We start from the raw sequence: 15,252 nt of genomic DNA, 5'->3' as shown, positions 1-15,252 counted from the left end.
AAAAACCGGAGGACCCGGGGAAAAAAATCCACGCGACCACGGGGAGAGCGAGAACACGCAAAAAATATACAGGCATCAGGGTCGGGATCGAACTCACGACCTCGTGCATACCAGGCAAGGTCATTAACATCTCGCCACCGTGACGCTCATTGGAAGGCCACCGTGGCGTACTTAGAAGGCCTTCCAGCAGGACTTGGCAGGCGTTTTTCGAGCTCGGTGGCTGCGGGGTGTGGCCAAGACGTGGCAGTGTTTTCGTCACTAATTCCGACGGCGGGAACGGACGCCGGCGCAGGAGTACATCATCCGCGTGGACCCCGTGTCCAGCCTGGGCCTGAGCTCGGAGAGCATCGTGGGCTACAACGTGGGGGCCGTGCGGCGCACGAGGAACTCCCCCGAGCCCGTGCCGCTGCCCTGGGACAGCCTCCCCGAAGACGGCGAGCCCTGCATCGCCATCTCGCTCAAAGGTGGGCGGTCGTCGGCAAAAGAGACGGTGACTGAGCTCCGGCCTGCCTAGATTCGAACATCACGATTACTATTTTATTTTACCTAGGTGGGGCCCACTGAGATACATAACTCTTTTTTACGAAGCGACCTGGCTATCACAAATGATGATAGCTCAACAAAGTGGCTTATCACGTGGAAATTTAAAGCAGCCAAATACTCTAAACGGAGAAAAATCGACCCGACCACGGGGAGAGAGAGACACGCAAACTCCAGATATACAGGCGTCAGGGTCGAGATCGAACCCACGACCTCATGTGGGGTAGTCAACATCTCGCCACCGTGGTTTTAGGCGGTACCAGCTCAGCACTCTGACCTTCTGAGCCACCTGGACACCGCCCTGTTAATGTTATTCATTTCATGAATTATATATCTTTACTCGGATCATCCCTTCAGACAGAATATCTTATTTGCAAGGGTGTCGAGCGACGCAACTAGAGCAAACACCACGATGTAAACAACATATTCTGGATTTCAATAGGGTTATTTACGATTCAAGTCAAATATGACATTTTTTGGACTATGTATCTATGTTAAACTTTTTTCGCATCGTACTTAGCCAAGCGTGCTAATCGGAGTTGCCACTGTGACACCACCACACATGGCCTACTCTGTTGCAATTAACATCACAGCAAATTATCGGTATGAACCAGGGCGGCTGTTGTTGCGCTCGAACCGTGAATCTACGCAACGAGCGGCAAACGCGAGACTGCTCGGCCAATGGCACTGCTCACGATTCTGACGCTCCCTCCACCACCACCGCTACCGCCGCCACAGGCCTGGGGGAGAGTAGCCTGGACAGCCTGGCCTTCGAGGGCCTCACGCCAAAGCCGGTGCTGCAGCGCTGCTCGGGGCTGCTGCTGGATCACCGCCACCTGGTGCTGTGCGGCCCTCCCGGCAGCGGCAAGTCTTGCCTGGCGGCGCAGCTGGGCCAGTGGCTGGTGCGGCGCGCAGGGCTGCGGGTCACCGACGACACGGTCGCCACGTTCTCCGTCAACCAGTCCACGGCGGACGTGAGCGTCTCGCACTCACACCGGAGCTACGTTTTGACCCCCGTAGACTGGCAAAGGATCCATAGGCCAGCAACGGACCCAAAGACCAATGTTGAACCCATAGACTTATAGGTTAACGTTTGACCTCGTAGACTATGCTTAAGCAGACAGGCTAAGATTTGGCCCATTGGATAACGTGGGGCCTGTGGACACACATCGGAATAACAATGGACTCATGTACTTATACGGGACCCGCATGCTTACGTTAGATCCACAGACTTGTATAGGACTCGTCGTGTAACATTTCATGAGAGACTAACGTAGTGTTCTCGTGACGTGCTAATACTGCGCGCAAAGTACACACGGCCTTGATTTAGACAATGCAGGGCATTTCATGAAGGACTGATCCTCCAGTCACATTCGTGCCTTTATGCAGTCTGGAAATATAGAACTCAACTCTCGCGCGTATCATTACTCTTACGATTTAAAGCTTTCGTGACTGCAGGGATTCATCTTCTTGGTTCTTTCGGTAAAGTCACGTAGAAGGGAAATAATAAAAATAAAACGTTATAAAATAATTCCCACGACGTTTCAGCCACAACGCAAGCAGCCGTCCTTAGGTGAAGAACAGGTCTGTCGGAAAGACAGCGTCTGAATGAACACCACCGAGCTGTCTTTCCGACAGACCTGTTCTTCACCTGAGGACGGCTGCTTGCGTTGTGGCCGAAACGTCGTGAGAATTGCATTTTATTATGTTATATTTTTATTATTTTATTATTTCCCTTCTACGTGACTTTACCAAAAGAACCAAGAAGATCATTACTCTTGTTAGCACAGGGCCGTCGTCCCATGCCGCCGAACTAACCCCCCCCCGCCCCGCACGTCTCCCTCCCTCCCCTCCGCCTCCTGTTCCTCTTCTTCTTCTAACCTCGCTCGCTCACGCGACAGGAGATCCGCCAGTACCTAGTGGACCTGGCGGAGCTGTGCAGCGGCGGCCTGGAGATAGGTGACGTGCCGCGCGTCATCATCCTCGACGGGTTGCAGGAGGCCGGCCAGCCCGGCGATTTGCTCACTCCCGCCATCAACTGCCAGCACCACGTGTTGTGAGTCTCAATAATATTACTCTGATATTGTTTTTTATATATTTTTTTAAAATTAAAACCCAACGCTAGCCCGGTGCAAGACGCCGATCACTGAACGAAAGTAGGAATATTTCGATTTAAAGCTTTCGTGACTGCAGGGATTCATCTTCTTGGTTCTTTCGGTAAAGTCACGTAGAAGGGAAGTAATAAAATAATAAAAATAAAACATAATAAAACAATTCTCACGACGTTTCGGCCACAACGCAGACCTGGTTTTCACCTGAGGATGGCTGCTTGCGTTGTGGCCGAAACGTCGTGAGAATTGTTTTATTATGTTTTATTTTTATTATTTTATTACTTCCCTTCAACGTGACTTTACCGAAAGAACCAAGAAGATGGAGCCTGATGTCAGTACACATTGCCTTACTCCCTTTAGAATAAATTCACAGGATCTTGTACATCCACTGTGAAGCAGACGGCACATTTTTTTGGTTAATACACCCACGGCGTTAATCAGGGTACCCGCTGGGCATGAACCACAAACCTCTGCGAACAGCGACAAATTCCCTTCCGCTTAGTCACGACGCCGTCCTTAAACACGAGAAAGTGCCACGTGATTGTGTGAGCCTAGCCCTCATCCATAACCCTAGCCTGAAAGTCAAGCTCTAACCTTAACCCTATCCCAAATCCTGGCCATATCTCTGGTAACTTTTGACGTGAAAAATTTCAAGCATCATTGAGACAATTGGTCTAGCTTTAGCTGTGGTCCTAACTATAAGACCTAACCACATAAATACTCATACTATTATATAATGAAGGCCACAACCTTATCAGTAACCAGAACAATATTCCAATTATTACATTAGCCCTGACACTAGTTATAACCCTAGCCATAAAACCTTGTCCTTGGCAAGAATAATGAGGCTATGACAATTTGTCCGTGCTCACGTCCTCGTTTTCAACTCTCCCCGAGCTGAAACTATATACAGCAATACTCTAATCGTGGCAATAACCGTTTTTGTTCATTAGTTTAATGGATTGAGCCAATTAAGCATCCAGTATCTGGGATGGTCTGTTTTGTTGGCTCAGTTTTGCAAAATACATCGGTCTGATTGAATCAGTTCAAAGCTGCAAGGAGCAGTTAAACAAACATCTTGTTATACAACAATTTAAGAAAGAAGGCTGCAAAGTTGAGCCGAGAATAAATAAAGGAAAATTATTATTGGAGAGACATATTTGGACCATGCCTGGGAGGGCGATCATTGCGGAGATGGAGCAGTTAGCTTAGCTTATGGACAGCGGCCAGATGGATTGTGGCATCGCAAGACCGTAATAGATGGTGATGGCCAAGAGTGGCATTTATCCAGCAGTGAATAGACCGTAGCTAATGATGACGATGTTAATTCATTGTGCCCCATAGCGTCTTTCTCAATGCAGTCTAAAATAATTAATTCTTGTATAATGCAATTATGCCATATGATATACATTGGATTTGTGTAAGAGCTAACCTGGAGCTGCACACATTTTTTACATTTATTATATCCCTGTGTACCCGGGAAAGCCTCGACGAATCTCCATAACATATCATGCCTGTCTATGCAATGCAATGCAATACAAATTGGATTCATATAGCATTAAAATATAGCAGGGGCGCCACGGTGGTGAGATGTTAACTAACTCGCCTGGTATACAGGAGGTCGTGGGTGTGATCCTGACCCCTGTTCCCTGACGCCTGTATATTTCGAGTTTGCGTATCTCTCTCACCATGGATTTTTCTCCAGCTTCTCCAGTTTTCCCTCCACATTTAGGAACAAGCGTTTAGAGTACGTGGCTGCTATACATTTCCACATGATAAGCCACTTTCTTCAGCTATTATTTGTGGCCAGGTCGCTTTTTAAAAAGATCTTTACAGCTCAGTGGACCTTACCTGGAAAAATAAAAAAATAGTTTCCCACCTCAAGACACCGCATGTAATAATCCATCGATTCAATTATTTAAACCCAGTGGCAACGCTCACAATGCGGGGGGGGGGGGCACCACATTTTTGCGTGTGCTAAAATAAAAATTGCGTGTGTGTGTGTTTGAAAATTACGTGCTAATGATTTGCTCATGTTTAGGTATCGGTTAATGAAGTGAAGACAATTTTTGCACAATTTGCACGGTTGGCTATGCACGGAGTGCGGCACAAGTTCTACGTACGTACGTAGAATCAAGTACAAAATAGAATAAAAAAACTTGAGAAGCCGCGCAAACAAGACGGTAAACAGCAGCTAGGATTTGAAATTGGGATGGGACATCTGTGCTGTTATGCTCAGACAGTAACAGGATCTCCCTCCAACTACCTGAGTGGCTGGTAATGACAATGCATGCGTGCAGTTCTACAAAGGCACGGTTTGTGTTTCCTCGTAATATTTTCTGACGTTGGAAAAAAACAATTACTTGCTGCAATGCTCAGCCGGTTTCGACTGGCGTTTTCTTTTGTCTGCTCTTGAGTGGTTGTAAGGGTTTTTGCTTAATCAATTTGTGTTTTTTTTTACTGCACCAGTCCCTACTTGATTGGAATCTTCGAGCAAGTTACATCGGCAACCCCCGACGTGAAGTTGCATCCCAACGTCAGGTGTGGCCTCACTCCATCATCACGAACATTATCATCACCGTGACCGCTATCATCACTCCCATCATCAGCATTGTCACCACCACGACCACCACTTTCGCTATCCACATCACTACCATTTCTGTCGTAACATGGTCACTTATACAAATGCTTCTCAACCGGAGGGTATGGAGGACCGCCTGCTGATATGTGGGCAATGTCCCAGGGGGTACGTGAGATGATTTATAAATGGATCTTAGACTTACATTATTAAATTATTGATGTTCATTATTCATACATTTATCAGAACTATGTTGGGTTAGGGGTACTCAACTCCAACAAGAGGTACACAGTAGCCAAAGAAGATTGAAAACCACTGACCTATACTATCATCATCACTACCATCACTGCTGTCACCATCGCCACCATCTTGTGTACACATGTGCAGGCCTGCATGTGGGGAGCAGTGGTGTAATGGTTACCTCTGTGCACTATGAACCCATCCACCCGAGGTCGATTCTCCATCCATGGCTAACAACGGTGGCAATTATCTCAACTGGTCCTGGGCCTCTCCTATGTTAACTCAGCCTTAAGCGAGCACCAGGTTTGGTGTGCAAACATCAGCACTGGGAGACAGCGGGGGCATGATACTGGGCACACCCCACTCTCTCTTGTGCCTTGCCGGCCTTCGTAGGTGATCGCGAACAGCACTTGTTCCAACAGCTTGTTCCATTCCTCTCTTAAAACTCACCTCTTTTCCATAGCCCATTCCCTTCCTCTTCCTACCCCTTCACTCCTTCCAGTCTCTCTCCTATAGCCCTTCATCACCCCCATGCGCCCTCTGTTACGATCACTCATTTCTCGGCCCTTTGCACGCCCTTGCCGTCCAAATCGCTCTAATTTTGTTACCGCTTTTAAACTTCGCGAGGTACCTCGAGCTGAGGAGCTCTCCAAATATAAAGTTTAAAGACAAAGGCTACACGAGGGGGGGGGGGGGGAACGTGCATCCGTGCGCCCACGAGAACGCGTGCGCCGTGTCCGTGCACCGCCAGGTTTGTGCTGCACGGCAGCCAGGTCGAGCCCGTCAAGGGCTTCCTGGGACGCTTCCTGCGACGGCGCCTCGTCGAGGCCGAGGTGGATACGGCCACACGCAACTCGAACCTCGTCAAGGTGATCGAGTGGATCCCCAAGCTGTGGCGCCACCTCAACCGCTTCCTGGAGAGCCACGGGCCCGGAGGCGTGTCTGTCGGTGAGTGCCGTCGCCGCCGCCGTCGTCGCCAGCAGCACCTCCGATTAGCCGGCTACGTACGCCCAGAGGTTCCCTGAGGGTAGGAGCTGGAGCACTGGGGTAGAACTGCTATTATTCTTTTCCCTTCAATTGTTCCTTCTGCGACGTCCTCATTCATCAAACTGTGCCCTCGTAGAATGTGTCAAATTCATTCGGTCTTTTATTGCGAAGACTTCCATTACCATTCTTCTTTCGCCGATGTCATTCTAAATGTCTTCACTGCTCTTCTTGTCTGTCCAGCTCACTCTCCGCACCCTCCTCCATAATTGCATCTCGAACGATTCCAACCGTAGTACTTTGTCCTTTGTCACTGTGCACATTTCTACTCCATACAAACCTACACTCCACACCGTAAGCATCTTCTACTTTACTCTTTCATTCATAATTTTTGTCAACAATTGTTTCCTCTTACCGAATTCCTCTTATCCACATTTTTTTTAAGTAAATATTTTTTTGCCGAAAGGTTGTTAAAGCCCGACGTCACAATTAATTATCGTCTCTGGTTTCGTAATCCCCTTTGCAGACTCGCGGCGTTGGGGGATCAATGGTAACATCAGTCGATGTGCGAGTGTCTGAATCGGCGGTGGCTGCGTGTGCACGCTTGCAGGCCCCCACCTCTTCCTGTCCTGCCCAATGGACGTGTCCGAGTCGCGGGTGTGGTTCGTCGATCTCTGGAACCGCTCGCTGCTTCCCTTCCTGTGCGAGGCCGTGAGGACTGGGCTGCAGGTATGAAACCATTTAAAGTTAAACTTAATTTTTTATTTTAACAGGTAAGACACACTGAAACTATATAGCTCTCCTACGCATTCCACAAGTAGTGACTAATTCCATATCTGCATTTCCCATAAATATGCTAAATTTCTCTTGATATGCAAATTCCTTTGTCAAGGCCCTCTTCCCCCTCCAAACCAGCTTAAATATACGCTTCCAAGCCTGGTGGTGTTCATTCAGATGCTGTCTTTCCGACAGACCTGTTCTTCACCTGCGGACGGCTGCTTGCGTTGTGGCCGAAACGTCGTGAGAATGATTTTATTATGTTATATTTGTTCATAATCAACGATTTTTAAGCGGATGAAATTGATATCTTCATTGGCGTTCCTCAAAAGGTGCAGAGATTCGAAGGTAATACCAAACGCAGTTAAAATAACACATCACATAAAATCTTCTAAAGCTAACAAAATACTACACAAAGCTAGCGAATTATTATTAATAGAGAGAATACAACACAACAGGAGTGAATTATCCAGCATTTCTGAATCGCTAAAGCATTTACATTTAAATATAAGCAATAGTGTGTCCATGCATGATTGGAATATAATCGATACTATAACACAACAATCGGCTGATAATGTGTTTAATCTAACAAATGCTAACCAAATTAACAAATTTTCTAGACTTTACAATAAACAAATCCCTATTAAAAACGAACAATTTAAAAACAAAACCGTAATGAACTTGACTAACACTAATTTAACCACTGACATGATTTCTGTCCTTTCTAAAGGCCTTAACTTTGCCTGCCGTTACCCCACGCACAATTCCAGTGGATGAGATAATTGCTGAGGTAGAATCAGCAGTAAGACTCCTTCCACATAATGAGGCAGAGATGACTAGACACGAGGTTGCCAAAATAATTGAGAATAGTAAAATACCGAAAGTAAATATTAGCTCGAACGAGGCAAAAGCCTTACAAGAGCTTCGTCTAAATAAAGATATTCAAATCCTAGCAGCTGATAAGGGCCGCACTACTGTAGTGATGTCACGAGCCGATTATGATAATAAAATTAAAGATTTATTAGAGGAAAGTACCTACATTAAAATTAAACGAGATCCAACTAATACTCTGGAACGTAAGACTACTGCAATCATTGCAAATTCATTAATCCCAAAAAATGAGCAATTCCTAATTAAGCCAAGGGCTTCAAAACCACCTAGACTGTATGGGCTACCAAAGATCCATAAAATCGGCATCCCTTTACGACCCATAGTCAGTACAATTGGCTCTGCCACATATAAATTAGCAAAATATGTAACTAAACAAATACAGCCCTACATCGGTAGGACATCATCATTCATAAGAAATTCAGAACATCTTGTGAATATGATCAAAGATATTAAACTTAACCCTAATGATATTTTGGTGAGTTTTGATGTGATTTCGCTATTCACTAAGGTTCCAGTGAGCGAGTCGCTTAAATTACTTGATACACTGGTAAAGAATACAGATTTACCAAAAGATATTCCGAAACTCGCTGACCATTGTTTAAATAACACTTACTTCTTATGGAGAGGTGAATTCTTTAAACAAAGGGAGGGAGCAGCAATGGGCTCTCCTTTATCTCCTGCTATAGCAAATTTGTACATGGAAAACTTTGAAACCAGAGCACTTGCCTCGAGCACATTAAAACCATCCTTTTGGTTTAGATATGTGGATGACACTTTGGTTGTCTGGCCACATGGTAAAGATACACTTAACGATTTTCTAAATCATCTCAATGCACAAAACCCGGCCATTCAGTTCACCATGGAAATGGAGGTGAATAACACACTCCCGTTCCTGGATATTTTACTTGGGCATGGCCTAAATGGTAAAATAACACACAGCGTTTACAGAAAGCAAACGCACACTGATGCCTATCTGAATGCGAAATCGCATCATCACCCAGCTCAGAAATCCTCTCTAATCAAGACGCTCATACATCGGGCTAAAACAGTGTCAGATGATGAAAGTCTAGTGAGAGAGATTAAACATGTTAAAGAAGCACTAAGACAGAATGGCTACAATAATGCTCAAATTAAAAGAGCACTAAATGCCAAATCACGATCGCAAAGCAACACTGCTGAAAGCGATCAGATTATTAAAACAATACAAATACCATTTATCTCAGGAGTAACTGACAAATTAGCCCGTGTTTTGCAAAAGCAAAACATTACAGTAAGATTTGGTACAGTACACAAAATTCAACAACTAGTAACGTGCACTAAAGACGAATTACCTAAATTATCAACAGAAGGTGTATATCGGATTAATTGTGTATGTGGCAGATGCTATATTGGACAGACAGGGCGTAACGTTAGTGTAAGACTAAAAGAACACCAGAGAAATATTAAACTATCGCAAACACAACTGTCGGCAGTGGCAGAACATGCTTGCCAACAGGGACACTCAATTGATTTTGACAACGTTGAAGTGTTGTGTAAAACTAGTTACTACTGGCAAAGACTAATTAGAGAATCCATTGAGATTGAGAGAAACAGAAATAACTTTAATCGCTCAGACAGCTACAGGCTTAGTGCGGCCTGGAAGCGTATTATTAAATAAGATGCATTACAATTCCTTATAAGGGAAACAAGCACTAACTGATTATTAATGTAGCATAATCACAATAGAACACATTTCAAATGATTACTAATCTACAACTCGCATCGTAACAATAGCCTTATTACTAATCAAGTATATAATTACAATAACCCCCCCTCAAATCTTTGCACTGATGAGTTAATGATGACGTCACCCTGCTGCTGCTCTATATAAGAACGGGAGACACAGCAGAGCCTCACCATTCTGGCGAATTGCCCGATGATGCTGGATGCAATTACCAGCGAAACGTCGTACTCAAATTGTAAATGTTGTGGTTTCACGCTTCAACACACCGGTGGGCTAAAGCAGTGAACTATTTGTCTTTTGTCAACGTGACACTTTTTTTTTTTACTGATTGGCCGTGTCGGGTGGTGGAGGGTTACGACACATTTATAAGTAACGCGATCTAAACCCAAAAATCGTTGATTATGAACAATATTGGTCGCGAAAGCCTACGTGTTAAACTGTTATATTTGTATTATTTTATTATTTCCCTTCTACGTGACTTTACCGAAAGAACCAAGAAGATATATAGCTCTGTTTGAGAATGATAGCTCAACGAAGTGGCTCATCACGTGGGAATATATAGTAGCCAAACAATCAAAATGCACGTTGCTTCTAAATGTGAAGGGAAAAAAATATATGCACTTGTCTTTGCAGATGTACGGCAAGCGGGGCGCGTGGGAGGACCCCACGCAGTGGGTGCTCGACATGTACCCGTGGGCGGCCGGTCCCGGGCGCCACGAGGCGCCGCTCCTCGCTCGGCTGCGTCCCGAGGACGCGGGCTACGACGTCCCGCAGTGCGACAACCACGCAAGCCTCCCCAAGCCCACGCCGCCCAGCGGGCCCACCGCAGACCCTCTTGTGAGTGAGGTCGCTCGCGCGCTCGCTCGCTCACGGCTCGACGGCCGTGCGCGTGGGCGCGGTGCTAACTTGCGCGCTCGTTCACACCACGACGATAGGGCACATGTACGGCTCGGTTGATTGCAATGCGGTGTGCGCACTTGAACAATCGGTCACGATTCAACGCTTGCACGTGTGCTCACTCCGTCCTCGCTTGCAACTCATAAGCAACATGTGAGTGTAATTGGATAATATTTTGAGCAGCAGAGGGCAGCGTGATAAAATCCTTGTTTTCCTGTGCTTTTATGTCCCTCATCTATGCTGCCCAGTCACGAAAGCTTCAAATCAAAATTATGCTGCCCATCTTCACTAATCCGCGTTGACCAGCGTAGTGAAGCAAATAACCTCTATGACCTGCACGACAGAGGGGGGAGGCACTCCCCCATTGATAATGATCATTTATTGCCCAGTGGGATTTACCCGTTGCAAAATAAACCGAACGACTCATTGAGCAGTGGATTGACAAAAGACCGCACGTGTACATTTAGAAACGTTTCACGAATTGTAAATAATTTCACCTCACGTGAACAATTCATCGCGAGCGCGCGAATCGATCTCAGCCGATGAATCCCAGCACCAGCAGCACCAGCAGCAGCAGCAGCGCGTCGCTAACGGCAGCGCCGTCGCCTACCATCGGCAGCGTGCGGCAAAGGAGTGCGTTCATGTTCTCTCCCTCCTCCCTCCTTTCCTTGCAGATGAATATGCTGCTGAAGCTGAAGGAGGCTGCCGACAGCTCCCAGAGCTAGGCGCGTGCGTGGGCACGCACGTGGGTACATGCGTGCGTGTGTGCGACGGGCGATGCCAGCCGCTCCGTGGCTGACCCGGAGATCCGCAAGGTGACCGCCGGGCCTCGTTGCCGAGTGGCCCGGTGACCTTGATGCCGTCGCAACAAACAAAAAAAGTGCAAAATCGGCGACCGCAAACGGCCAAAATTGTTCGCTTCTGTTGCACAGAGAGCGGGGGGGGGGAAATGTTGGCACCTCAGTTCTCTCTGTAATTGCGTCGTTTTGAGATATCTTTAAAAAAGAGGGCAAAAAAAACAAAATCTCACAGAAAATGCACACACACACACACACGTGTTCATTTGGCTTGTGTCAACGGAACGATCTCGTGCGGCCACACACGAAGGAAGGTTTGGCCACTGTGCCTGATGCAGTTTAATCACGCGGTGTTAATGCCAGATACCCCACAAAGAGCGAGTAATGCTCTGAAGTCTGTCACTTTGTGAAGAGGTGCTACAATAAAGTGACTTGTCGGGTGGAAGGTAGTGATCTGTAACTCTTGTTGTCAGCAACGTTAAGAGTGTTTGAAAGGGTAACAAAAAAAGTTGCTACTTAAAAAGCCCAAAACTGTTCCTCTTGAAAGTAAAACAAATACAAAACATTGTTGTTATTGTACATAAGACAAAGTTTGGAGATGATTTACTGCACTTTAGACTAAAAAGGTTTAAAAATAGTAATAATAAAAAAAGAATTACCTTATATTAATTTATTACCATATTAGGAACACAAGATATATATACTGTGCGAGGAAAGTAACAGAAATTTGATTTAAAGTTGTGCACCGGCGATGGTGTTTGCTCCAACTCGGCAAATTCACAAGATTGGTGCTTAAACTAATAATATGCCTTCGCTTGAGGTTACCAAGCTTGTGGTAACAAACCTTGAGGTAACGAAGCTTGAGGTGACTAAGCACATGCACACACCAGAAAGGGTCCCGGGCACTCTTTGTGTTTCACGTCTTAAGTTTGTGACGACGTCAGCGGACTATTAAATAACCACACGTAAGGAAGAGTGGGCTGTAGTCGAGTTAGTATTGCTACCAGGCCAAACAAACACACCTTTCCAGTGCATTTATCAATATGATTGTATGACTCTTTATTTATTTACTAAATGATTTTTTTTTATATTACGACGTTATTTTTTTATATTTTATAAGGGGTGTGTTTCTGTCCGTTTGTGTGTGTGTGTGCGCGCGTGTACATTGTGCATTATACAGTATTGCTTAGTTTCAGGTAAGGCAGGTGCTTTTGAATACAGATTGTGCCACACCAAGCCATAGTCATTATACAGGTGCTATGAAATGTGCGGTGTGGGTTTTTTTTAGAGATTATATAATACAAGTACTCTTTGTAACTCATTCACCGGTCTAACACCATTACGTGCAAATCAATTTTCAAGTGGGCACACATGCACAATTGCGCACATACACAAACAAGCACACACACACGAGACAAAGAATGCTGGGCCAAGTACTGTTAGCGAACACTCATTAAAGCCAGCATGGCACAGGTGACAATGCTTGGGCCAGCATCATGCCTGACCATTTTTATCTTCCCAGAACTGATGTTGACTGCACCGTGTTCGGTTTGGGGGTTTCCAGACCGAGGCAACAGATGTCCACATATCGAAACCAAGTTTTGAGGTTCATACATAATATTGGAGCGCACGGATTATTATGCCACAATTTTCCCAGCACAAAAAAACCCCTTGGTCAATTTGACGATTGGGCCACGTGCTTTTAGTGAGTTTCTTTTGAGGCGAGCACGGCACGCACGGCAGTGGTGTAGCCAGTGTCATGATGGGCCGTCTTTGTCCCTCTATTACCGATGTTTACACGATGCAACTGGTACTCATTCAAGGCTGAATTAGACCTATGGAAAGCCCATGACATGTTCAAATACCACTTTGTCACTGATATCATCCGTGGTTGGGAATCATAAACAGGTCACGAGGTGTGTAGCGCAGTGCCACAACAACTGTGCCAACGCTCCCTGCGACGCACACGTGTACATATACACGCGCACAAGAGACGTACGTGGAAACGCAAACGTAAACTGGCTTTAGCACTCCTAATGTCTGTTACTTTCACCCGATGTTCACATTCTTACCATTGGACATGCGGTTTGTTTGGCCTGTACACACGGTAGCCGAGTTCTTAAACAATCTTTTTTTTTGTTATTGAACAAAGGCAAAGAGTAGCATTTTTACTTCGCATTCAAATGGCACTGCAAAGAGGTTTTTTGTACAATTTTCTTAATTTCCATTGAGTGCGTTACACTCACTGTACCTGTGTCCGAAGGCTAATTTAAAACCTTTCCAGTGCTAAAGAAAAAAAACCGTAAACTTAAAAAAAAACTATAAAAATGAAATAAATCAATAACTCTTGCATTTTAGGCAAGACTTTAGTATTTTGTACTGTGGTATGTTTGTTATGGGCCTGTTTTATTCCTCATGCTAGTAATGTCCCAGTAGTTTATGCTATTTATTGCTTCGTCACAATGCAATGCTCAGAATTCACCTGGTATTGCATTCAATAAACCCTTAACAACACAATACTCCTGCAACCGTGTCTTGACGGACAGGCGTGACACTGTCATATTTATAATGACGGTGATGATGATGATGTCGAACTTTTGAATAGCGCCTTTCATTTAACTCAGTCTTGGCAGCTGTAAAAAAAAGATATGCACAGCGCTTCATGCAGGAGACAAATGCAGCGCAATGGCCGACTGATATTCAATCAAATAAAAAAATACGACTTAAAATCTGACACGAAATCTCTACCGATGGATTTAAATGATGACTTAAAACTTTTTTTTGTAAAACCAGTGACTGCATCATCGACATTAATTTTAATCAGATGTTTCAATTGGATATCTTTCTTTCCAGAGTCCATTGGTGGATATACTTCAACATCGTTGCCTACTTTTATAATCTGTATCTCGGCAGTTTTAATGAAACAGCTTTAGCGAAATATTTTGTTATTGCAACAATGCCACGCCGGCCACTGGTCGGTACCGCGCTCAGCAAAACACCACCGAGGGTAATGATTGTTTATGATTTGTTCGTTCTTATCGCTCACTCGTCCAGACATGTTTCATTGTCATGTTTACACTGATGAAGGCACTCTCTTAAAAGCATGTCCGAGTGCTCTGTGACGGAACACCACAAGTGGGGGGTTAATGGGGGGTGGGTTAGTGGGGGGCTAGTGATTGGGGGGGGGAGGGGGCCCAGGGCTTAATTTCTCACTGAATATTTTCCGACCCGATGGTTGACTGGGAGGTGGAACATGACTTCATTGTAGCCACACTGAAGGGGTGTTATTGACCGTGGCGTGTCGAGGTGGAGGTGTGTGAGAATATTTTCTGGAGCTCAGCCCCCTGAACATCTCTCCAGCTGAAATTAAGCCCTGGTTTTTTGGCTTTTGGAAGTCAGTATAACGGCCGACTCGATACTTTCAACGACAAAAATAACAGAAAAATCGTCGCTATCGGATGGGGAAAGAAATAACAACAGCCAAGTCCAACCTTAACGTTCATTGATTCCTTGCTGTAGAGCTGTTATGAGCTAGCGGAGGCTTGGCAGAGACCTTGTGTGTGTGTGTGTGTTGGATCGCACGGCACGTGTCCGTAACATGCTTCACGGCTCCTTAAGAAGGTGAACTCTTGTCGGCTCGTTATCACTACTAGCATATTCATTCTGTACTTACTGTTACGTATCGCGCAGCATTACGCTATGGTTCATTATTGT

At 45.4% G+C, this 15,252-nt stretch overlaps 1 protein-coding gene across 10 annotated transcripts in view; it reads left to right on the top strand.

The window, feature by feature from the left end:
- LOC144936532 (neuron navigator 2-like) overlaps window positions 1-13,751 on the top strand; it is a 127,559-nt gene extending 113,808 nt beyond the window's left edge. For all 10 annotated transcript variants that reach the window (XM_078863712.1, XM_078863711.1, XM_078863710.1 and 7 more), the window contains 8 exons: window positions 293-464; window positions 1,279-1,514; window positions 2,442-2,596; window positions 5,121-5,192; window positions 6,221-6,417; window positions 7,064-7,182; window positions 10,478-10,681; window positions 11,416-13,751. In XM_078863712.1, coding sequence (XP_078719838.1) covers window positions 293-464; window positions 1,279-1,514; window positions 2,442-2,596; window positions 5,121-5,192; window positions 6,221-6,417; window positions 7,064-7,182; window positions 10,478-10,681; window positions 11,416-11,466 — 1,206 coding nt within the window. In that variant the 3' untranslated portion in view covers window positions 11,467-13,751. The remainder of the gene's footprint in view (window positions 1-292; window positions 465-1,278; window positions 1,515-2,441; window positions 2,597-5,120; window positions 5,193-6,220; window positions 6,418-7,063; window positions 7,183-10,477; window positions 10,682-11,415) is intronic.
- Window positions 13,752-15,252: the final 1,501 nt, after the last annotated feature.

Source organism: Lampetra fluviatilis, chromosome 16 (genome assembly GCF_964198595.1).
Source record: "Lampetra fluviatilis chromosome 16, kcLamFluv1.1, whole genome shotgun sequence".
Lineage (NCBI taxonomy): Eukaryota > Metazoa > Chordata > Hyperoartia > Petromyzontiformes > Petromyzontidae > Lampetra > Lampetra fluviatilis.
Note: the sequence above shows the minus strand (reverse complement) of the source record. Positions and strands in the feature narration are given on the sequence as shown.